General features: G+C 34.3%; 1 protein-coding gene and 1 non-coding gene across 2 annotated transcripts; one reads left to right on the plus strand and one right to left on the minus strand.

Moving 5' to 3' along the window:
- Positions 1-2,338: 2,338 nt before the first annotated feature.
- On the plus strand, positions 2,339-2,446 carry LOC112752314 (small nucleolar RNA R71). The gene has a single exon (XR_003176757.1). It is a non-coding gene; the product is annotated as a small nucleolar RNA R71 (small nucleolar RNA).
- A 13,278-nt stretch (positions 2,447-15,724) lies between these two features.
- LOC112750228 (protein TPX2) lies at positions 15,725-20,300 on the minus strand. The gene is made up of 18 exons (XM_025798845.3): positions 19,822-20,300; positions 19,322-19,404; positions 19,104-19,235; positions 18,707-19,012; positions 18,496-18,609; positions 18,268-18,384; positions 18,006-18,158; positions 17,848-17,910; positions 17,685-17,765; positions 17,430-17,588; positions 17,211-17,342; positions 17,047-17,133; positions 16,840-16,959; positions 16,582-16,748; positions 16,382-16,490; positions 16,249-16,308; positions 16,066-16,160; positions 15,725-15,967 (listed from the first exon to the last, which is right to left on the minus strand). The coding sequence occupies exons 1-18, from the start codon at positions 20,012-20,014 to the stop codon at positions 15,850-15,852; spliced, it is 2,289 nt and encodes a 762-aa protein (XP_025654630.2). The 5' UTR covers positions 20,015-20,300; the 3' UTR covers positions 15,725-15,849.
- Positions 20,301-24,534: the final 4,234 nt, after the last annotated feature.

The following is a 24,534-nucleotide window of genomic DNA, read 5'->3' on the forward strand; positions in this document are numbered from 1 at the left end:
ACTGATTATACCACATGTATTCCCAAATCAAAATGTTGGTAGGATTATATGTCACTATATCCATCCAAACCCCAATTTGGTCCAACATGAGAAAGCATTTCTAGCATGATCTCTTCATTCCTCTTCCAAAGTTCCGAAGAGATCCAAGTATGAATAGCTTCTTTTCCAAGACAACTACCCAATTGGATGAAGATTGAAAGCTTTCTAGTAAAATCAAGAGAAAAGAAAGAAGAAGAATAATGAAAACTATTATTGATCCATCAAATTACAACAGAGCTCCCTAACCCAATGAAAGGGGTTTAGTTGTTCATAGCTCTGGAAATTGAAAGCAAAGATGGAAAATACATTCCCAAAGTAAAACTAAAGTGCAGAGAAAATAAAATTATACAGAGAGTAGTTCTCCTAATGCAAAAAGCTCTCTTCTCTAGTTCAAAACTACTCCTATATATACTACTCTTCTGATCTCCTAGTTGGCTCTTCAAGTCTTTGGATATAGGCCTTTGGATATTGAGTTGAAGCAGTTTGAAATCTTCAGTGGGCTCAGCTTTACTTGCAGAGAAAGTGTGAAGTAGGCATGGACTTTAGCTAGGACGTTAGTGGCGTTAACGTTAAGTGAAAATCTGGGTTCGAGAACGTTAGTGACAATCACCTTTTTCACTAATGTTCCTAGCCCAAGATGGTTCACGTTAACTTCAACGTTAGTGGCACTAACGTGACCACTAACGTTGCCTCTTGGTCCATCACGAGCGTTATTGGCGTTCACCTTTTCCAATAACGTTACTCTTAGCCCCCCTTTTCTCACGTTAGAGTCCATGTTAGTATAACTAACGTGGCTCTTAACGTGGGCATGCCTTAGCCTCGAGAGCGTTAGTGACACTTACCTTTGTCACTAACGCTCCAAACGCCCCTTCTCACGTTAGTGCCTCACATTAATTGTCTTAACGTGGCCACTAACGTGGTGGTGATTGTCATCTCCAACGTTAGTGACAAAGGTGAGTGTCACTAACATTGGTTCATTATTTCTTTCCTCCACGTTAGCTTCCACGTTAATGTCATTAACGTGGCAACTAACGTGGCTCATAGTGGCTTGGTCCAACGTTAGTGACAAAGGTGAGTGTCACTAACGTTGGCGATTCGTTGCTCCTCCCACGTTAGAGTTCACGTTAATGTAGTTAACGTGACTCTTAACGTGGCCAATTGGGCTTAGTCCAACGTTAGTGACAAAGGTGAGTGTCACTAACGTTGGCATTGTCTTCCTTTTCCACGTTAGAGTTCACGTGAACTGAATTAACGTGACTTTTAACGTGGCCAATTGTCAATTTGGAGCGTTAGTGGTATTCACTTTTACCACTAACGCTGGAGCTCCCTTTCTCTCCACGTTAACTACCACGTTAATGTAGTTAATGTGGCAATTAACGTGGGCCATGATGGTTTCGAAGGCGTTATTAGCAATCACTTTTCTCATTAATGTTGCAAGTTTATTCCCATTCCACATTAGTGGTCACGTTAATTAGATTAACGTGACTGCTAATGTGGCTCTTCCTTGTTTTCTTTGTCCTGAAACCAAGCAAATAAAGTGCATTAAAGCTCTAATCCAAGATATGAGACATGCATTATCCAATTTGTCATTCAATTCATGCATAATTCTCAGAAAATCACATGAAATTCACAATGTTTGCTTGAATCAAGATGTAAGTGATTATCTACCCAAAACTTACTTATTAACTAAGAAAATGCATGAAACTACCCTAAAACAGTAAAGAAATGGTTAGTGAAACTGCCCAAAATGCCCTGGCATCAGTTGCTGAGTGGATGATGGAAAAGACTTGCTATTGCTAAACCTATTTCTTCCACCATTATTAAAGCCTTATTGAGGCTTTTGTTGATCCTTCCATGAGAAATTTGGATGATTTCTCCATGAGGGATTATAGGTGTTTCCATAGGGTTCACCCATGTAATTCACCTCTGCTATTGCAGGGTTCTCAAGATCATAAGCTTCTTCTTCAGAAGATGCCTCTATAGTACTGTTGGATGATTTCTTCAATCCATTCAGACTCTGAGAGATCATATTGACTTGCTGAGTCAATATTTTGTTCTGAGCCAATATGGCATTCAGAGTATCAATTTCAAGAACTCCCTTCCTCTGAGGCGTCCCATTACTCACAGGATTCCTTTCAAAAGTGTACATGAACTGGTTATTTGTAACCATGTTAATGAGTTCCTGAGCTTCTGCAGGCATTTTTTTTAGGTGAATGGATCCACCTGCAGAATGGTCCAAAGACATCTTAGATAATTCAGACAGACCATCATAGAATATATCCAGGATGGTCCATTCTGAAAGCATGTCAGAAGGACACTTTTTGGTCAGTTGCTTGTATCTCTCCCAAGCTTCATAGAGGGATTCACCTTCTTTTTGTCTGAAAGTTTGAACATCCACTCTAAGCTTGCTAAGCTTTTGAGGAGGAAAGAACTTGGCTAAGAAAGTCGTGACCAACTTATCCTAAGAGTTCAGGCAATCCTTAGGTTGAGAGTCCAACCATATTCTAGCTCTGTCTCTTACAGCAAACGGGAAAAGCATAAGCCTGTAGACCTCGGAGTCAACCCCATTGGTCTTAACAGTATCACAGATCTGCAAGAATTCAGTTAAGAACTGAAAAGGATCTTCTGATGGAAGTTCATGAAACTTGCAGTTCTGTTAAATCAGAGAAACTAATTGAGGTTTAAGCTCAAAATTGTTTGCTCCAATGGCAGGGATTGAGATGCTTCTTCCATGTAAATTGGAATTTGGTGCAGTAAAGTCACCAAGCATCTTCCTTGCATTGTTATTATTTTCGGCCATGTCTCCTTCTTTTTCGAAATTTTCTGTCAGATTTTCTCTAGAGAGTTGTGCTTTGGCTTCCCTTAGCTTCCTCTTCAGAGTCCTTTCAGGTTCAGGATCAGCTTCAACAAGAATGTTCTTATCCTTATTCCTGCTCATATGAAAAAGAAGAAAACAAAAAAGAAAATATGAAATCCTCTATGTCACAGTATAGAGATTCCTTTATGTGAGTAGAAGAAGATAAGAATAGAAGAAGGAAAAAATAAGAATCCAAACACATGGGAGAGGAGTGGGTTCGAATTCTTAGATGAAGAAGAGTGTCAGTAGATAAATAAATAATTAGAAGGAGATGAGGGAGAAGAATTTTCGAAAATCATTGAAAAGAAAAGAAAAATATTTTTGTTTTTAAATTAAATTTAAAGTTAGAATTTGAAAATACAAAAAAATGAAATTAAATTAAAGTAAAAATTAAAACAATTAGTTAATTAAAAAGGAATTTTGAAAAAGAGGGAAGGAATTTTTGAAAATTAGAAAGAGAGAGTTAGTTAGGTAGTTTTGAAAAAGATAAGAATCAAACAAAAAGTTAAGTGGTTAATCAATTTTTCAAAAGATAAGAAGTTAGAAAAGATTTTGAAATTAATTTTGAAAAAGATGTGATTGAAATTTATTTTGAAAAAGATTTGAAAAAGAAATTTAAAAAGATTTGATTTTGAAAATTAAAGTTGATTACTTGACTAACAAGAAACAACAAGATAGGATTTTAAAATTTAAAGATTGAACCTTTCTTATTAGGCAAGTAACAAACTTAAAATTTTTGAATCAATCATATTAAATGCTAGTAGTAATTTCGAAAATTATGAAATAAAATAAGAAAAAGATTTTTGAAAATCAATTTGGAATTTTCAAAAATTATGAAAGAAAAAAAAAGATTTGATTTTTGAAAAAGATTTGAAAAAGATAGAATTTTTAAATTGAAAATTTGATTTGACTCATAAGAAACAACTAAATTTTAAAAAGTTTTGAAAAAGTCAAGTCAAATTTTCGAAAATTTATGAGTGAATAAGGGAAAGATATTTTTTTTTTTGAATTTTTAATGATGAGAGAGAAAAACACTAAATTGAAACAAAACATAAAAATTGTGAATCAAAATAACTAATGCATGCAAGAACACTTTGAATGTCAAGATGAACACCAAGAACACTTTGAATGTCAAGATGAACATCAAGAACATATTTTTTGAAAATTTTTAAGAAAAGAAAAACATGCAAGACACCAAACTTAGAAATTTTTATTCTCTAGACACTAATAATTCAAGAATGCATATGAAAAACAAGAAAGGACACAAAACAAGAAAATATGAAGATCAAACAAGAAAACTTGTCAAGAACAACTTGAAGATCATGAAGAACACATGCATGAGTTTTCGAAAAATGCACAAATTTTAAAAAAAAAATGCAATTGACACCAAACTTAAGATTTGACTCAAGACTCAAACAAGAAACACAAAATTATTTTTGATTTTATGATTTTATTAATTTAATTTTTTTTTAAAATTAATTGGAAAAAGAAAAATAAGGATTTCAAAATTTTTAATAGGAATTCCAAGAATCTTGCAATGTTAGTCTAAAGCTCCAGTCCAGGAATTAGACATGGCTTACTAGCCAGCCAAGCTTTCAGTTAAAGCTCTGGTCCAAAACACTAGAGATGGCCAATGGCCAGCCAAGCTTCAGCAGATATTGCCTACCTCCCATGTATACAACAACTATGTGTGTAACTGCCAAATGGGTGAAGATCAACAAGCTCTTGTGATGATAAGTTGAAATCCCGGTCCAAAAGATTAGACATGGCTTAGAGCCAGCCAGGATTCAACAAATCATCATGAAACACTAGAATTCATTCTTAAAAATTCTGAAGAAAAATATATTTTTGAAAATATTTATTTTTAATTATTTTTTTCGAAATTAAGAATAATAAAAGCAAAAAGCTTAAAATTAAAATAAATTTACCTAATCTGAGCAACAAGATGAACCGTCAGTTGTCCAAACTCGAACAATCCCCGGCAACGACGCCAAAAACTTGGTGCACGAAATTGTGATCATCAACAATGGCGCCAAAGACTTGGTGCTCTCAAACGTGAATCACACTTTGTCACAACTTCGCACAACTAACCAGCAAGTGCACTGGGTCGTCCAAGTAATAAACCTTACGTGAGTAAGGGTCGATCCCACGGAGATTGTCGGCTTGAAGCAAGCTATGGTCACCTTGTAAATCTCAGTCAGGCGGATTCAAATGGTTATAGAGAATTGATAATTAAAACATAATTAAAATATAAACTAGGATAGAGATACTTATGTAATTCATTGGTGAAAATTTCAGATAAGCGTATAGAGATGCTTTCGTTCCTCCTGAACCTCTGCTTTCCTGCTTTCTTCATCCAATCATTCCTACTCCTTTCCGTGGCAAGCTGTATGTTGGGCATCACCGTTGTCAATGGCTACATCCCGTCCTCTCTGTGAAAATGGTCCAATGCGCTGTCACTACATGGCTAATCATCTGTCGGTTCTCGATCATACTGGAATAGGATTTACTATCCTTTTGCGTCTGTCACTACGCCCAGCACTCGCGAGTTTGAAGCTCGTCACAACCATCCCTTCTCAGATCCTACTCGAAATACCACAGACAAGGTTTAGACTTTTTGGATCTCAGGAATGGCCGTCCATGGGTTCTAACTTATACCACGAAGACTCTAATATCTCGGACTCGGTCCCCTGTATTAAATATCTAAGAGATACTCATTCTATCTCATCTTCATGTAGAACGGAAGTGGTTGTCAGGCACGTGTTCATAAGTGAGAATGGTGATGAGCGTCACATAATCATCACATTCATCATGTTCTTGGGTGCGAATGAATATCTTAGAATAGGAATAAGCTTGAATTGAATAGAAAAACAATAGTACTTTGCATTAATACTCGAGGAACAGCAGAGCTCCACACCTTAATCTATGGTGTGTAGAAACTCTACCGTTGAAAATACATAAAAACAAGGTCTAGGCATGGTCGAGAGGCCAGCCTCCATGATCCCAGAACTAAACGTCCAAAGATCTCTGAATACAATAGTAAAAAGTCCTATTTATGCTAAACTAGTTACTAAGGTTACAGAGATAAGTAAATGATGCAGAAATCCACTTCTGGGGCCCACTTGGTGTGTGCTTGGGCTGAGCATTGAAGCTTTCACGTGGAGAGGTCTTTCTTGGAGTTAAACGCCAGTTTGTAACCTATTTCTGGCATTTAACTCCACTTTGCAACCTGTTTCTGGCGTTTGACTCCAGAATAGGGCAGGGAGCTGGCGTTGAACGCCAGTTTGCATCATCTAAACTCGGGAAAAGTATGGATTATTATATATTGCTGGAAAGCCTGGATGTCTACTTCCAACGCAGTTGAGAACGCGCCATTTAGAGTTCTGTAGCTCCAGAAAATCCACTTTGAGTGCAAGGAGGTCAGAATCCAACAGCATCTGCAGTCCTTCTTCAACCTCTGAATCTGATTTTTGCTCAAGTCCCTCAATTTTAGCCAAAAAAATACCTGAAATCACAGAAAAACACGCAAACTCATAGTAAAGTCCAGAAATGTGAATTTTATTTAAAAACTAATAAAAATATACTAAAAACTAACTAAATTATACTAAAAACTATGTAAAAACAATGCCAAAAAGCGTATAAATTATCCGCTCATCGAGTACCCATTGTATTTGTGACCGAAAGGTGACGTCTCCATAGAGATGTGTCGGGTTGGCAGTTGAACTGACAATGTGATATCACAACCAAATAGGACAAGCATTCATCATGTGCATCTTCTATCTGTTTGCTTGCTTTACCGACTTGAATTGCTTGCTTAATTGTATAACATGATTAATTGCTTCTTGAATTTCTTGATATACATGCTATACTTGTGTTTTACTTGCATTGTTACTACTTGTGTTTTCTACTGGGATTGAGGAGGTTCAGAAGGTGGTGGCAATGGATCGCATGGCGGATAGGCTGGTGAAGGTTGTGGGATAGCGGTGAACTGATAGTTAGAAATCCCTTAAGTTAGTTTACCCCTTTTTATAAGGGTTTAAAGTTATGGTTTTAATTTTAATTATGTTTTAAGTTGAATCTTATGACTGATATGAAGATCTAGGATTGCCTCTGGCGTCCCGGGGTCTTATATCTTACATTACTGGGCACTGTTACCATACTGAGAACCTCCGATTCTCATACCATATTTTGTTGTTATTTTTCACATGCAGGTCGTAACCCACCTCGGTGAGTTGCTTGATGGTGATAGAGCGGAGGACCTTATCATGTTTTGGAGTCCTTTGATTTATTTTTATTAGTTCTCTCACTTTTGTATTTATTTTTCCTAGAGGCTCACTTTGAGAGAAAGTTTATATAAGTTGTTTTATCTGTTTAAACTCTGTATGTCTATATATAACTAGCCGGCTTAAACTTCGCGAGCGGGGGCTAGATCCTTATGATTATTATCTTTTGATATACCTTGTGCTTCGTTTAGTGTAGCTTTGTGTGAATGTTTTGCACTTTTCAAACTCTGTTTTTTAGCTTAATCCTTCATCAGGTTTCTAGAATATATTATTTCTTTTTACATAATATGTATAAGCCTTATAATTGTCGTAACCTTTGATTAACTTTTGTTTTACGGCATGAGGTAAGGCTTAGGGTAATTAGGATGTTACAGGTGGAGTAGCCAATTTTGACGTTTTCCTCTTCGATTTCTCGTTCAGAAAGCTTCCTTGGTGTTTTGGTTTGGTGACTATCATACAATGATAGGGTTTCGTAAATTTTATTGTGATTTGAATGTATTTATGTTGCTTAAAATGGTAGCTGGTTGTGATATGATTGAAATTGAGTGGTTATATGATTGTTTTGTGTTAAAATTTTTATGTTTTATAACTTGTAATTTTGGTTCCTTGGAAAGCTGAAAAGACAAACTAATTTATGTAAAAAATGAGGAAATTCTAAGCTTGAAACATGATGAAATCGATGAGATTAAGTGGCAGAAAATTAGAATTGAACATTAAGAGAAATTAGTAACTGTAAAGATCAAAAACAGACTTAAAAATCAAGCAGAAAACTTGAAGAATTTTAGGAATGAGGTTCGGTCCTTTGGTAAAACTATAATCATGGAAATAAAAATTTATTTTTGAGATGAAAATGGTAATTTAGTAAAAATCGAAGTTAGTTTTGTAATTATATAAGTTTTGGAGTATTATGGATAATAATTAAGAAGTTCAAGGATAAAATGGGTATTTTATAAAAGATGCAAGATTATTTTGGTAATTATATTATATATAAGGATATTTTAGTAATTTATAAACTATATTAGGATAAAAATATAAATGCTTTAAAAAGTTCAGAGATACAGAATAATTTATAAAAGCCTAATAATAAAGCATAAGTTAATAGGTTTTGAGTAATAAGATTATTTAAAGTTCAAGTTAATAAGTTTTAGGTAATAAAGAAAAATACTACTTTTACTTTGGTATTAAGATTATTATCTATGTATTTTTAATATATTATATATTAGTAATTTGTATTATAATAGAATAGAAGAGTTAAATAGTAACTTATTTAAAAGTTGTAGAAAGACGAACCTAAACTGAGAATCTTATGATTCACTCTTCATAAAAAATCTAGGGAGAGATGAGGGAAGAGTGTGAAGGCGATTTGTGGTATTAAAATAAGAAAAATAAAAGAATGATAAATAGAAAAGAAAAAAAAGGATTAAAGGGATATCTACCACATAAGAGCAGATCTCTGACATAGGAAAGCAGAAAATAGAAAAAAAAAGAATATATTAACTAAAAGGATGATCTACTACAGGAGAGCAAAGAGTAAAGACTAAAAGATTCTAACGAACCTCTGCCACAGGAGAGCAGAGTACAAAAAAGAAAAAAATGTATTAATTAAAGGGATCTCTGCCACAGGAGAGCAAAGGGCAAAGATAAAAAGACTTTAAAAGACTGTCTGTAACATGAGAGCAGATGCAATCATGTTTAGGTCTTAGGGCCAAATGTATAGTGGGGACACCCACACATTGTGAATTGTTTTCCAGATGTAAGCATATTACAATACATTTAAAAGTCACATTGTATGCGGCGTGACCATAAGACTTATATGCAGACTGTATTCATCTAGAAAGCCATATCTGGGACTTGTGCTTGGGTAATGTTGGGAGCAGATAGGCAACCGACACATGGGCTCATGGCCTGCATAGGGCTAGACATGCATCATGCTTGTTTGCGCATATCTTTGTGTTGTGTAATTTTGTGATTGTGTGTGTGTTATATGATTGATTGACTTTAGTGTTCTTTTATTTATTATGTTGATATGTGTCCTGTTGTTAGTTGCTGTTGGTTATCTATTGAAGATTGTATGTATTCTGTTGTGGGATTGCTATGTAACAATGAATAAAATGAACATAACTATCCACCCCGACCCCACTAAGAACTTCCCAGTTCTTACCCCCATTTCCGCCCCTTTCAACTACAGATGCGAAGGCTTATTGCCTTGTTATTAGAATTTATTTTTCCCCTCACCTTGTTAGTCGAAGTTTTATTCAGAGGAGTAGGTTTTGTAATTGGTTTTGTATGTAATACTATAATGTATTTTTAATATTAAGTTTGTGAATATGTGTTATTTGTTCTTGATTAAAAATTTTACTTTTTAGTAAAACTGTCTACAGATTATCGCGTAAAGGCTCAATATAAAATAGATAATAAAGAAATTAGGTTAGTAACGCCTTAATTTTTGTATGATCATAACGTACTAGAAGTTGGGTCGTTACAAAAGTAATCAAGTGCAAATGATGCATGTCTTCCCTATGGCCAATAAGCTCATCTATCAGTTATACAGCCAAAACCGACACACCTGGTAGCTAACCCGGATATCGTCTCTCAACATAAAGAGAATCCTCAGCCTCCCATTTAGAGAGAGACTGTGATGTAACGATAGGAAATCCTCAATCTCACTCGTTCATACCACAACTAGAAATTGAATCGAAGGGAATCTTCAACCTTCTCCATTCAATTTCCCGATGTAACAAGAGAGAGAATCCTCAACCTCGCTTGCCCACCGCAACAAAAGAGGGAATCCTCAACCTCAACTTGTCTATCACAGCAAGAGAGAGAATCCTCAATCTCAACTTGCCTATACGTGAGCGGGACAAAGCCATTATCCTTACCATATCAATCCAAATCTGAATTCAATCAAACAGGAGAGACGGAATCCTCAACCTCAACCCATCTATTTATTCCGAGATATAGTGCCCATCACACTTCAATCATAATCTCATCATTATCCCCATTCACATTTATAAACATATAACTTAAAGGGAATCCTCAACCTCCCCAATCCATCATCAATTTACCATACTCAGGCTCCTACTCTCGATTACTCAGTATCAAACTCGTCCTCAATCAAATCAATCATTATCTTTCATCATCATGATCATCCTCATCATCCTCAATCAAAATCAACCATCATTTTTTCTCATTATCATAACCATTCTCATCATACTTAATCATAATCAATCATCCTCATTTCTCGTAATCTTAATCATTCTCATCATAATCAATCTTAATCATCTCTCATTACATTTTATCCATCTTTCTTCAATTCACTAACTCAACTCATACATTCTCATTCTTAACTCCTCTACCCTCTATTACACTGGTTCTAGGCTCATAACCGGATTTACAGAGGTTTAAAAGGCTCGAAGAATGGTTGAGGATGTAAGAATTCACTTTTTCAGAAAAACAGGGGTGATCGCATATGCAAACACCTTTTCGCGTATGTGACGAGGGCCAACCGTTAGTTTAGAATTTCTCAAAGAGAATTGCTTCGTCAATAGTATAGTTCCAAACCAATAAATGACCTTGATCAAAGTTTAAATGATTGTCACAATTCAAATCAACAAAAACTGGGAGTTTTAAGTCCCGAGTCGTTCTCCCACGGAATTGTAGTGAGGTATGCGTATCATTGGCTATGGAAAAAAAGGGAGTTGTCATAGCAATTGACAAGAAATTAAATTGCAAGAAAATAAAGAAGCAATAAAGGTAATTAACTAAGAAAATGAAAGGAGATTGAAATGCTAAAAAGGGTCTTGGCAAGGGTTGAGAGTCAAGGATTCCTATCCTAGTCATTAACCATAAACATGGCAATTATGAAGAGTTAATCCCACTTAGTCAACCTGACATCGAAGGTAAGTCAAATAAGCATAATTAATCTCAATCCACAAATCCTAGCCAACTCACTAATTAGCTTAGTGAAAGACTAGCTTTACTGGAAACAAAATCAACTAACAACCATAAATCACCAATCAATATTGGACATCAATGACTTAAGGTTACCTAAGTCCTCAATCCCAATCAAAGAGTATAAAATCTACTCTATAATTGAAAGAAGCATTTTATCAAACACTTGCAAGGCATAAATGAAAAACATCATAAATTGCATGAATTATAAAAGCTATAACTACCAAACTAAAGGAAGCAATAACAACAAGTGCAAATGATGCATGTCTGTCCTATGGCCAATGAGTTCATCTGTCGGTTATATAGCCAGAACTTGACACATCCGGTAGCTAACCCGAATATTGTCTCTTAATACGAAGGGAATCCTCAACTTCCCATTTAGAGAGAGACCGTGATGTAACGATAAGGAATCCTCAACCTCACTCGTTCATGCCACAACCAGAAATTAAATCGAAGGGAATCCTCAACCTTCTCCATTCAATTTTCTGATATAACAAGAGAGGAAATCCTCAATCTCGCTTTCCCATCTCAACAAGAGAGGGAATCTTCAACGTCAATTTGTCTATCATAGCAAGAGAGAGAATCCTCAATCTCAACTTGCCTATGCGTGAATGGGACAAAGCCACCATCCTCACCATATCAATCCAAATCTTAATTGAATCAAACATGAGAGAGGGAATTATCAACCTTAACAAGCCTATTCATTTTGGGATATAGTATCCGCCACACTCTCGGGATATAGTGTTCGTCACACTTCAATCATAATCTCATCAAAATCCCCATTGACATCTATAAACGTATAACTTGGAGTGAATTCTCAACTTTCCCAATGATGCGTGAGTATCATTAGTGCCTTTTCTATGTGATTTGTATGGTATTCCATTGATTTATTAGAGGATTTCGATGGATTATACCCCATTGGAGGCTACTTTGAGTTTCTGTGGCTATTTATTGATTTCAGGTAGCATTCAGATGAAGAATTGGTGAAAAATGTACGACTACAAGAGCTTAGTAAGACAATCCCTCTCTGGGTAGGTGGCGTTAAACGCCACAACTCAGCATTTAGTGCAGGCAGCTTCGTAATTTTTGCTTGGCCTTCTGGACATTGGCACTAAATGCCCAACCACTAGCGTTTAGCGCTGAGACCCTTTTGTTGTGTGCAAGCCATACTGTTGGTTGGGCTAAACGCTCAGTCACTGGCATTTAGTGCCAGTAGCGTGTTTTACAATGGGGACCACACGTTTGCAAGGAGTCAACGGAAGCAAATATGATTTGATTTCAAATCAAATACTAATTAGAAAAGATTTTTTAGGGAGTTATTTAAGTTTTAAATCAATTTTTATGAGGATTATAAATAGGATTGAGATCTGCCGACGTGAGGATCTCTCTTCTCTTAGTTTTCATTCTATACTTTAACACTTTTTTACTGCTAGAGTTTTTTTACACCATGAGCAACTAAACCCCCATTGTTAAGGTTAGAAGCTCTGTTTACTTTGATGGATTAATAATTATTTATTCTTCTACTATTGATTAATGCATTGATTTATGTTTAAGAATTGGTTTTGTTCTTCATCCTACAAAATAGTGATTATTGGGAAATAACTCTAATCTAACTTGAATTCTATTGAATCTTAGAAAAGCTTGATGCGGATTTTACAATCCACAAAATACCGGCAAGTGTACTGGGTCAAATCAAGTAATAACCTCAGGTGAGTGAGGGTTAATCTCACGAGGTCTAACGGATTAAGCAAGCAAAATTAATTGATTAATCTAGTCAGACTAGCAAATTAAGGTTTTGACTGGATTTAAGGATAAACAGAAAGTAAACGAAACAAAAACAAAGCAGATAGTGGGTTGAGAAAGTTATATAATTGAGAAAGTTAAGGTTTCAGAGATGTTAGTCGTCTGAATAAACACTTTTCACTTTCTATTCTAATCATGCAACGATTCTTTTATGGTAAACCATTAGTAATTAAACCCCAATCCCTGGGTGATTCAATTTCTCTTTCACCTAATTAAATGCTAATTCCATAGTCACTTAATCAGAAAAAGAGTTGAAGAACATTTTAGATTTATAAAACCACACATTTCATAAGAGTTTAGCCCAGTTGATTCTATGTCACTTATCAATCCAGTTTCGAAACATACAAATTATGAGAATTGGTTTTCAAGCTTAATTTAATTAATTAATTTTCCAAGAGTTTAAGAAAATTTAAGTTAGAGAAGAATTATTTTCCAACACATTCAAACCCTTTGAGATGAAGAACGAAAACCATTTCTTAAAGAGGAATCCATTGCATCAATTAGAAACAGAAAAGTTATTGCATTAATTCATAAAACTAACAGAGCTCCTAACCTTATCCGAGGAGAATTAGAAACTTATGCTTGTTCTTGAAATCCGTATGAAATAAAAATTGCAAAGTGGGAGAGCGGAACAAAGTGTCCCCCTCTGTATTAAATACTAACCCTAATTCAAATTCAAATTCAAATTAAGCCAGAATCAAAACTAAAACATAATCAAATCAATTTCCTAATCATTCTCCACCGAGAAGATATCTTCCTTGATTGCTTATGATCTTTAATAATTGTCAACATTAATTGTGAATAATCCTCGAGTTGAACTTTTGAAGAACATAAAGTCTTGAATTGATGTTCTGGAAGAGGCAGCGAGGCCCACGTAATATGTGGGCTGTTCCATGTTATATGTGACTTGAAAGTGTGATCCTGGAGTATCATTTATGGGCTCACGTACAACGTGAAGTAGGTTAATTGATCAAGAAATTAACGGTTGGTTGAATTAGAGGAGATTGGATTGCCTAGGAATAGGAATTTAATCACTTGGAGTTTGCCATAAACTAAATTATTGTATGATCAAGGTAATTGACATTGAATATTAACCCAGATATTTAAACATCTCCAAAATCTTAACTTTATTCTCATACCATTTTCTCAACCTTTATTGTTTGCTTTTCTTACTTTACTGTCTTTTTTATTATTTGATAATCAAATCTCTCATTTCAACTAGTCTAACTAGAACAACAAATCAATAATTGCTTGCTTAGTCCATTAATCCTCGTGGGATCCATACTCACTCACCTGAGTTTATTACTTGGTACGACCTGATGCACTTGCCGGTAAGTTTTGGATTGTAAATTTCGCACCAAATTTTTAGTGCCGTTGCCGGAGATTAATTGTGATTAACAACTACCTGTTAATTGATTACCTAGATTACATATTCTTTTTCTTTTTTCCTATTTCTCTTCTATTTCAAAAAAAAATAAAAAAATAAAAAATATTTCTTTCTATTATTTCTTCTTTTCCTCTCTTTTTACCACATAGTACGTTTGATTCAATTTTGTGTTTTGTGCTAAGGAAAATAATGGAGAGAGATTACATGGGCTACTACTCACACTCAAGGAATGATTTATATTACTGTAGATAGAGAAACTATCCGGATTTTGGTTGGAAAAGTCAAGACCAAGAAAACTTCAGTGTTCCATATTTCATCTATTAAGTACCATCATCTCCTTACTCATACCAAGAACCATCATCTCTTTATTTATATCAAGAACCATACTCTCTCTATTCTTATCAAGAACCATCATCTTCAAAGCTGGCCTTAGAAATAGCCTTAGCAAAACTCTCCAAGATCACCCACAGCTTTATACAGAAAACTAGAGTTTCAATTAGGAACTTAGAAGTTCAAATAGGACAGTTGAGCAAGCAAGTTGCTGAGAACCTCCTAATACATTTCCCAGTGATACAATTCCGAATCCGAGAGAAAAATGTAAGACCATTTATTTGATAGGTGAAAAAAAAGTAGATAAGCAACCCTCTGGTGATGAGGGGCCAACTGACGAAAATACGATAGATGCCAGAGACCTTAAAGAGCTCACTTCCTCTCTTCCTACACATACCAAGATTGAGCAACTCAAGGATGAGCAAGCCTCTAAACTCCTGGAGGTATTCAAGCCTCTAAAAAATTAAGGAATTTGACAATGGAAACAACTACGATGTGTGATTCAAAAATTTTGAACATTACAATACTAATACAAAGTTGATGTAGCCATCATCATCTCCTTTCCTTTCCGTGGAGTACTCTGCAACATTTATTATGTAGGGAGTATTAGTTACACGGTTTAAGGAAAAATTTTTGGGGGACAAAATAGATTATCAAAGAAAATAGGCCTAACATGAGGCACCATCGTTGTCAACTGTTTCAGAGCCTTCTCTTCCTCTATATGCGTTGTTTATAAATTTATCTCTATTAAATCAAACATGTAACAACAAATAAATGACTATGACAATGTACCAAAGTTCACAAAATATAGAATATTTTTTTCTGCATCGTTTGTACATTATTTCTTTCTACTTGATTTGCCAAAGGAAGGAAGATATATACTAATACTAGTACCAATAATAACAACATAAAACAAAAATATTTTTCAGGCAATTATTATTTTCAAGTGAGATTTGGTGAGTACACCGGTTTTAATAAGTTATGACTAATTTACTAGTGTGACGTAGTATTTTTATGAAGGTATTCATATCATTAGAACAACATTAATATCTCTATATAGTTTTTGGAAAAAAATTTACAAAGAATTAGGAATTTGACTATGAAAACAACTATGAAACATACATAGGGGTGTGTCATTCAAGAAATCTTGAACACTACAATAATGTTAATACAAAGTTGATGTAGCCATCAATCCATCATCATCTCATGTTGGAGGCAGGACTTGAAATTACAGTTCCATTGAATACCTTCCTCCTCTCCTTTCTATGGAATACACGCAATTTTGGTGACTTAGGTTTTGTTGTGTCCTTGGTAGACCTAAGTACGCAACATTTAGTATGCACGGAGTATTAGTTGTATTTTTTATTATAAGAAAACGTTTTTCAATAAAAAACAGACAGAGTTTAAGAATATACTTTTGGGGACAAAATGGATTATCAAATTTAGGAATAGGCCTAGCATGAGGAACCATTGTCCTTCTCAACTGTTTCAGAGCCTTCTCTTCCTCTATCTGCATTGTTCACAAACTTATCACTATCACTCAAACATGTAACTAGATGACTATAACAATGTACCAAAGTTCACAAAATATATTATACCATTCTTGCTGCTTCACTTTCTTCTCTGTATCGTTTGTGCATCATTTCTTTCTCCTTGATCTGCCACAAAAAAGCTATACTAATACCAATAATAATAACATACACACACACAAAATGCAGAGAGAGATTTTACCCTTTCATCAAATTGTGCTCGATCCACAGCGCGATGTTCCACATGTAAATTAAACTGTTGAACTTGTGTAAGGGGTTTGCGAACCTTCTCTGGAACTGGGATTGGGTCCCTGCTTGCAATGATATCCACAAAGACTATATTAAGAACATCGTATTTCTTCATACACGTCAGGAAGAATAAACTTCTGAATTGGTACTCACTCTTTTAAGATTGGCTGTGCCTTGAATGTTCTCATCTCGGCCTCTTCTCTCTCCATTCTTAGTCTTTCTTCCATTTCTTTCTGCATTTCTTCCTCATGTCTCACTAGGCTCTCCAGTTGAAATGGTTCTGGTTTTGTGCATTGCTTGGGTTCTGGTTTCGGCGGAATCTACAAACGACACCAACAATTTTATATATACTATGTATACTCTATCAATTAGTAAACATCAATTGGGCGCCGAAATTGAGAAACTTCTTACCACAGGGTAGTCAGTGGTATAAGGATATGGATTAGCCTTGGGAACCCTCGCTCTTTCCTCCTCCCACTGTTTTGTTAGAAGTTCTACCAACAGTCTCTTTTCTTTTTCAGCACCTCTTTCCTAAAACATGATTAAGAATGTTGGTATACCAAAACTAGACTATTCACCATGCTATACTAATCTTCCATGAAAGGTGAAGTAATGAACCTCAGTATGGAGATGAAATGGATTTGGAGTTGTGTTTCTTGGAAGAGCATTATGGCTATGTGCAGATTCAGATGACTTCAAAGAAAGCTGCAAACCCCATTAAGAAAATGAATCTCTTAACTGATAATAAATATCTAAGAGAAAAGTATTTAACTCTAAAGTACCTTGTCAAACAAATCTGCCACAGCAGCAGGTGGTGGGATCCTCTCATTTGTTGCAAAGTTAAATTCTTGAGGCTCGGTAACATTCTTCTTTGCATTGCAGAATATGCCAATGTTGCCTTTACTTTCAAAAATCTGACAAGAAATCATTTGGTTACCATAAAATTCTTGAAGGATAGGACAAAATTCTTACATAAGTAATATCGAAGTTGGCACCATTACCTTCTTATTTAGCGGCCTTGCCTTGAATTTGGGGGCTTTCTCAAGCTCCTCTTGCTCTAATTCCATGGAGCTCTTCACCTTCGGCGGACGGCCCCTCAGTGATGTTTGAAGTACAGGTGTTTTAGGTTCTGTAAGATGACGAGGCTTCCATGAATTATCCTGTGTCAAAGAAGGAAAAGAGACAACCTAATGAATCGAAGTGAATAAGCCGACATATCCAAAAGGGATCATATAACTCCTGTTGCTCTAAATTACCTTATGAGACAGCTCTGTTGAAGCTACTGATGCTGAATCTACATTCTGATGGGACCTGGCCATTGTTTCCAAATGAAACTCCTAAAGAAAATAATAAATAAATAATTATTAGTACTTGTATCACATTAGGCATTTCTGCTAAACATATTTTGATGTGGTTTACCTTAAACTCTGGAGGATGGGGTGTACTTCTTGGTATCGGAGGCAAACTTGATGTCTGCAAAATCTATAATGGATAAAAAAAAGGAAATAAATAAATTTCATAAATCTAGGCATAAACGATAACATTCACGTACGACCCAGAGAAGAATGAAAAAGTACCTTCTTATTCAGTGGACGAGCCTTAAACTTTGGCATTTTAGCCATCAACTCTTCCTCAAGTTCAGCACTACTCTTCACCTTAGTTGGGCGAACCCTTTGAGTTGTCTCAAATTCAGGTTCTTTTGGTCGGGTCAATGTTAGTTTTGGTTTTGTCTGGTCATGGAAGCAACATTTCCCCAACTAATTAGTCAAAAATGTATTTTAAATTTTAACATGTACCATATGATAAAAAAGGAGAGAAAACAACAGATCCATATCTTACATTAGAAAGAGCATTGGGCAATGACAGGTCTCTTGTACTGGACTGAAATCTTTTAAGTATTTCTGCTGTTGATATAAATGGTGCAGGTGCTGTTTTTGGTGTTCCACGAACATAAACCTATCACATACAGACATTGATAGTTCGATATAAAAGGATCAGCAGTAAAGTACTAAAATTATAATCAAAAGGATCTTTTATTAATATATGAAATTAATGAACAACACAAACCTTTCTGTCTTCTTTGTTAGTCTTGCTAGTACTTGAAGGGATGTTGGCATTGCCAGTGGTTAATAAACCCAATTTAGACTTATGGGGCAAATTGTGATGTTTGACATTCAGAATCTGAAAAGTTTTGACGAAGAAAGAAAAAGGGATACAATTAAGATAAGACATAAAAAATTTTAAATAGAAAATGCGGAAGAACAACGGCAAAATTTACCTGTCTACTCTTTCCTCCTTCCAATTTTTGCTTTTTAATAGCTTGATTCTCTTGGGCCACATGGGGAGTCCCAGCAGTGCTGGTTTTCATGGATGATGACTGTGACTGTGGTTTTTTACTAGTGCCTATCTTTCTAGCTGTCTCTTGCTTCTTGGAGGTGGTGGTTGGCAATCTTTTCTGCAGTGTTGGCTTGGGAGTGCAAGCATCTTTTCCTACTTCAGCAGACCCATCTCCAGATGATGAAATCCCTAAGCATGAGCTCTCTCCTTTGCAAACATCTGCACTTCTTTCCATATCAGCAGGAACCTGATATCCATTGATCATAATTGTTAAACTTAAGTCAATACTCAGGGAACAAATTTTCCAAAAGGGATCCTCAGATTGCAGCAATAATTACCACATGAGAAGTAATTGTCTTGTTTTCTTCTTTGACTTCACTGCAAGGTGCATCATCTTCCTTTATTTCAGTAGTGATGCTCTGTGGCTGTTTAATTGTTTCCTGAAAAGTCTTCTCAGCATTTTCGGATGTCTAGTAAAACAATATATGATCAGTAATGATAATTCAATCAAATTTTAAGCACAACAATTATATCATCAATGTAGAAGTAAGAGTACCGTGTCTATTTTGTCAGCTTCACTAAAATCACACAAGGTATCTACAGTGATAGATCTACCAGCCTTGATTTTAGGCATGAATGCTGCCAACAATTTGAAGAACCAAGTAAAGATCAATCACGTAAATAATCATACAATAAACACCAATTAGAAAACAAACTAAACAATAGTTTAAACTTTTTATCCTGATAGCCTGTTTAGAGAGAACAATATTTATGTAACTAACCCTAACCTAAAAGGTGTTGGTGCAAAAAGAATTGAACTTCCTATTAAGCGAATTATCCAACATTCCAAATAACTTATAGCTTAATCAAAGAGCTTAGAACCATGCGACAGGTTTAATTGAAGAATTTACAGAATAGCAGCCACAGGAGAAACCAATGCTAAGAAATCAGCATGGATTTAAACCAACCCTAACCTGCTTCGATCCTATGTGTATAACCCTATAACCTAAAATCCCAACTTTTCACTCAGCAACAATTTAAAGAAACAAAACTTACGTGAAGGTGCGTAGGAGAGAGCAGTATCGAACCATAGCTGAGCCCTGCGTTCGTCCTCCTCGGTTTCCCCATTGATGAAATCAAAGAACCTCGGCGCTGAGAACTCGTAGGTCTCATCGATCACGGTAATGGTGGTGCCGCTGCCACCGCCGATGTTACTACTTCCAGTTTCCTCCGCCGCCGCCGTTGCCATGTCCAATTTATTTGAGCACAACCTCGAGTTAAGGTGAAAGAGGGTTTTTCTTTCCTCCGAATTTGGTGTCTCTGGTTGAGTTCGATTGCTGCGTTGAGTTTGATCTAATTTAATTTTGAGAGGAAAACAGAAAGAGCGTGTGTTTGCTTTGCTGCTTGGTGCTGAAGGAGGGAGAGGGAGTGCGTAAGTGTAATGTTGCAAGAATTGTAATGGTCAGTTTTCTCTAACGGTCGAAAAACTTTTTGAACTGTTATTAACGAACCGATTTTCTACTTTCGTTCCAGCAGATGCCTCCCAAGTCCCAACGGCTATATCTCGCGTCAAATATATTCTATTAGTTAACCTATATTTGGTGAATTTTATGGTGTTTTATTATTTAATGTCAATTTTTTAATTTATTTTTTATAACAAATTTTAAATATTTAAAAATTATTTATTTTATATTTTTTAAATTGAATCTTAATTTTTATTTTTTTAATAAGTTAGACACCACCATCTTTTAATTATTATAGCAATAATTTATTTATTTTTTGATTCACATATCTAGTAATCTAGTAATATTATTATTTTTTTATTATCATGCTATCATATTATGAATTCTTTAAACTACGTTTTGTAAGATATAAGTTAAAGATAACGATAAAATATTTAGAAGATATATTTGTAAGAATATGTGAAAAAATTCACTCATTTTCTATACATGTGTTATACTTAAAAGGTAGGGAGGAAATGTTAATATTCCTTTTTTATTTATTAATACTCTCTAGTTTTAACTTCTGACAGTTAAACCTTAAAGTGATCACAGCTTATTCACCAAGACGTGTGAACAGTGTTTTTATAAGTAGAGTCTCAAATAAATTATTTTTAACTTTTTTTAAATATTTAATCCATTTTAATGATAAAAAACATATTACATGTACTTTTAAGATATTGGTTTTTGAATCAAGATTTTTTAAATTAAAAAATTAGTAAAATAATAAAATAAAAAATTAATTACTATTAAATTAAGATAATAAAATTTATATATACTAGAAATTATAAATTCAATAATAATTAATTTTTTATTTTACTACGTTATTAATTTTTTATTTTAGAGAATCTAAATTCTTAGTTTTTTATTTTATAATTTTTATGAATTTAATAATTATAGAAATAGTTATTTTAATCTTTGTTAAATAATTAGATGAATTTAAGTAACAAATGCCCTTAAGAACACTATACATAAAAAATATAGTTTTTATTTTTATTACGATCATTAACAACGAATTAAAAAAAGTCATTTTCCTATTTTAACTTTTTTAACTAATATTCTTGAGTACTCTTTAATTAATTCTATACTTTAATTAAAAAAAGTCATTTAATTAATATTCTTGAATATATATATATATATATATATACACTCATTGTAATCCCTTGTTCCGTTTAATCACATGGTGGTGAATGGTGACGAAAATTAAGAAATAAACACATGATTATGGAATTATCGGATATAAACATGATCTTTACTTAACTTAGTGATATCAAATTTAGGAGTGACTATTGTTTTTTGTAATTATAAACTTGAATAGCACAGTTTAACAAGGTAATTAATGGAGTTAATACTCAAAATAATTTTTAAAATTCTGAAGTTGTATTATTTCATATTATAAATGATCACTAATTAGAATTTGTTATTGTAGATTTGTCATGTGACTATGTATGTAGAATTTTAAGGTTAACAAAAATTCTAAATTTTTGTCATCATTAAATGATTATGAAGGCATATAGAGTTACATATATACATTCTCTAAATTCAATACTAAGACAGAATCTGTGAAAAAAAATTTAATATAATAGACCTCAAACATCTAAAATAAGAAATTTGACCAAAAAAAAGGAAAAAATATTGATAAAAACCATCTGATGGTAAGAAATAAAAAAATTCAACCCAATAAAAGAGACAATACAAAAAATTCACTTGTATTTATTGTGATACAAATAGCACATTAAAAAAAAAGTGTTTTCATAAAAAGATAAATGAAAAGATACTGTATCCAACTCAAATCTTAAAGTAATAAATTAATAGGTCTCTCATCTTATAAACTTCTCACTCTTCTTTATTTTCTTTGATGTTCATACACTCCTCACACTTGCAACATTAACACAATGATTCTACTGTTGATACATAATAATTTGGTGATTTTACTAATGAGCCTAATGCTCCTGATGCAACTACACAAAGTGGTGATGCTATACAAGTTTCAGAGATTGCCTTCACCTAACTTATTTATTCACAATTAGAAATTCAAAAATAGGTAACATTAAACTTAAAGATTGCAAATTGCTTGTATGAAATAGCCATATCTTATCACTAACCAATCAAACACTTTCAAATTGCTCTTAGATGCCTCCGTCGGATTTACCACCTCCTCTAACTCCACATCAATACGTTACAAGGCCTGATAAGCTGCAACCTAAAAAAAAAGATCAATATCACCAATGAACTCAATGCAGGGAGCAAGTTTTGATAGTAATGTTCATGGATCGAATTCGATCCGCATATCCATGATTTTTATTTGAATTTGATCAAAAAATTGTTGATATTGATTCGATCTGCAAAACTATATGATTGGATCGAATATGATCTACACACTAATAGGATTAGATTGTGAATTTCAGGTAGGTATCTACATGTTCGATCTGCATATTTAAGGATCCGTAAAAAATAAATAAATAAATAAACAAATATTCTTTTTATATTTTATTTCAATTAATAATTATTATATATATTGTATTATTTTATTTTTATTATTTAAGAATATATTTTTAATAATATTATAGGAGTAAACATGTTTAAAAAAGTGAGAAAAAAATTTTATTGATATTTTTAATAAAAATAAATATTTTAAAATATTTTTATATTTTACGGATATATTCGATACCCGATCCGAATAAGATTAGATCAAAGCTTAAAAATCGTAAATATTGGATCAAATTCGATAATTTTAGTGCAGGTTGAATCTAGATTATGGCCATATCCAATCCAATCTGTGTTTACCCCTATATTTTGGAACAGATGCACAATTGGCAAGGTTTATGAAAGGGTTAAGTATGATTTTGGTCCCCAACGTAGGGGATGAAAATTTATTTCGTCCCTCGCCTTTTTTCGCTCCAAAATGGTTCCCAAAATTTCAGTTTGTTTTAAAACCGCCCTTCGGACTAAAATGCCCCCTATCCCTTCTTCCCCAAAATCATGCAAAGCACTAGCACCACTACAACCACCACCACCCACCACCTACCACCACCACCACCACCACCATCATCATCATCATCATCATCATCATCATCATCATGCAAAGCACCAGCACCACTATCATCACGCAAAGAACCCAAAATTTCACAAATTTCAGCAAAAAACCCAGAATTTCACAAATTTCACCAGAATTTCACCAGCACCTAGCACCGTCGTCGTCGTCATCATCATCATCATCATCATCATCATCATCATCATCATCATCATCATGTAAAGAACCCCGAATTTCACAAATTTCAGCAACAACAGTAATATTCCAAGAACCCAGAATTTCACAAATTTCAGCATCAACAACAATAATACTCAAACTCAACTCAGCACCAACAATACTCCAAAATCAAATTTCAGCAACAACAATATTCCACAATAAATTTTACAAAAAATTCAAAAATTTCACAAAAAATCCAATTCACAGAAGAAGAAGAAGTGGCGGACGGCGGGCGGCGGTGCGGCGGTGGAGTCGGCAGGAAGAAGAAGAAGAAGAAGAAGAAATGGGCGGCGGTGCGGCGGCGAGAAGAAGAAGCGGCGGGCAGCGGTTCGGCGGTAAGAAGAAGAAGAAGCGGCGGGCGACGGTGCGGCGGCGGGAAGAAGAAGAAGAAGAAGAAGAAGAAGAAGAAGAAGAAGAAGAAGAAGAAGAAGAAGTGGCGGGCGGCGGTGCGGCGGCATGGCGTCCCTCTTCTCTCCCCCCTCCACCCTCCACCCCCCCCTTCTTTTTCTTTCTTTCTCGTCCCCTCTCACCCCGCTTCTATATCCCCCTTTCTTTCTTTTTTCTTTTTTATTTTATATTTATTTTATTTTATAATTTTTTAATAAAAGGTAATTTGGTAATAAAAAAATATAATTGGTAAAAAGGACGATTTTAAAACAAATTGAAATCTTGGGGACCATTTTGGAGCGAAAAAAAGGTGAGGGACGAAATAAATTTTCAACCCCTACGTTGGAGGCCAAAATCATATTTAATCCTTTATGAAATTTGTTCTCAGTCCAGGCTTCAAACCACTAAGAAAGAAATAGAGAATTATTTAGGTACGTAGTTGTTGTTGCAACAAGTTATGTATGACTTAATTTGTAGAAAGTCTTTTGAAATTCTATTGTTTAAAATTTTTGAGATACCTTGTGTAAAGTTGTATTTTGGAAACTTTAATTATGTATCTATAATTGATGATACTTTTGACATCATTTTTTGTTTTACTTTTGGTATATTATAGCAATTACAACTATTCATTTT

Source organism: Arachis hypogaea, chromosome 15 (genome assembly GCF_003086295.3).
Source record: "Arachis hypogaea cultivar Tifrunner chromosome 15, arahy.Tifrunner.gnm2.J5K5, whole genome shotgun sequence".
NCBI lineage: Eukaryota > Viridiplantae > Streptophyta > Magnoliopsida > Fabales > Fabaceae > Arachis > Arachis hypogaea.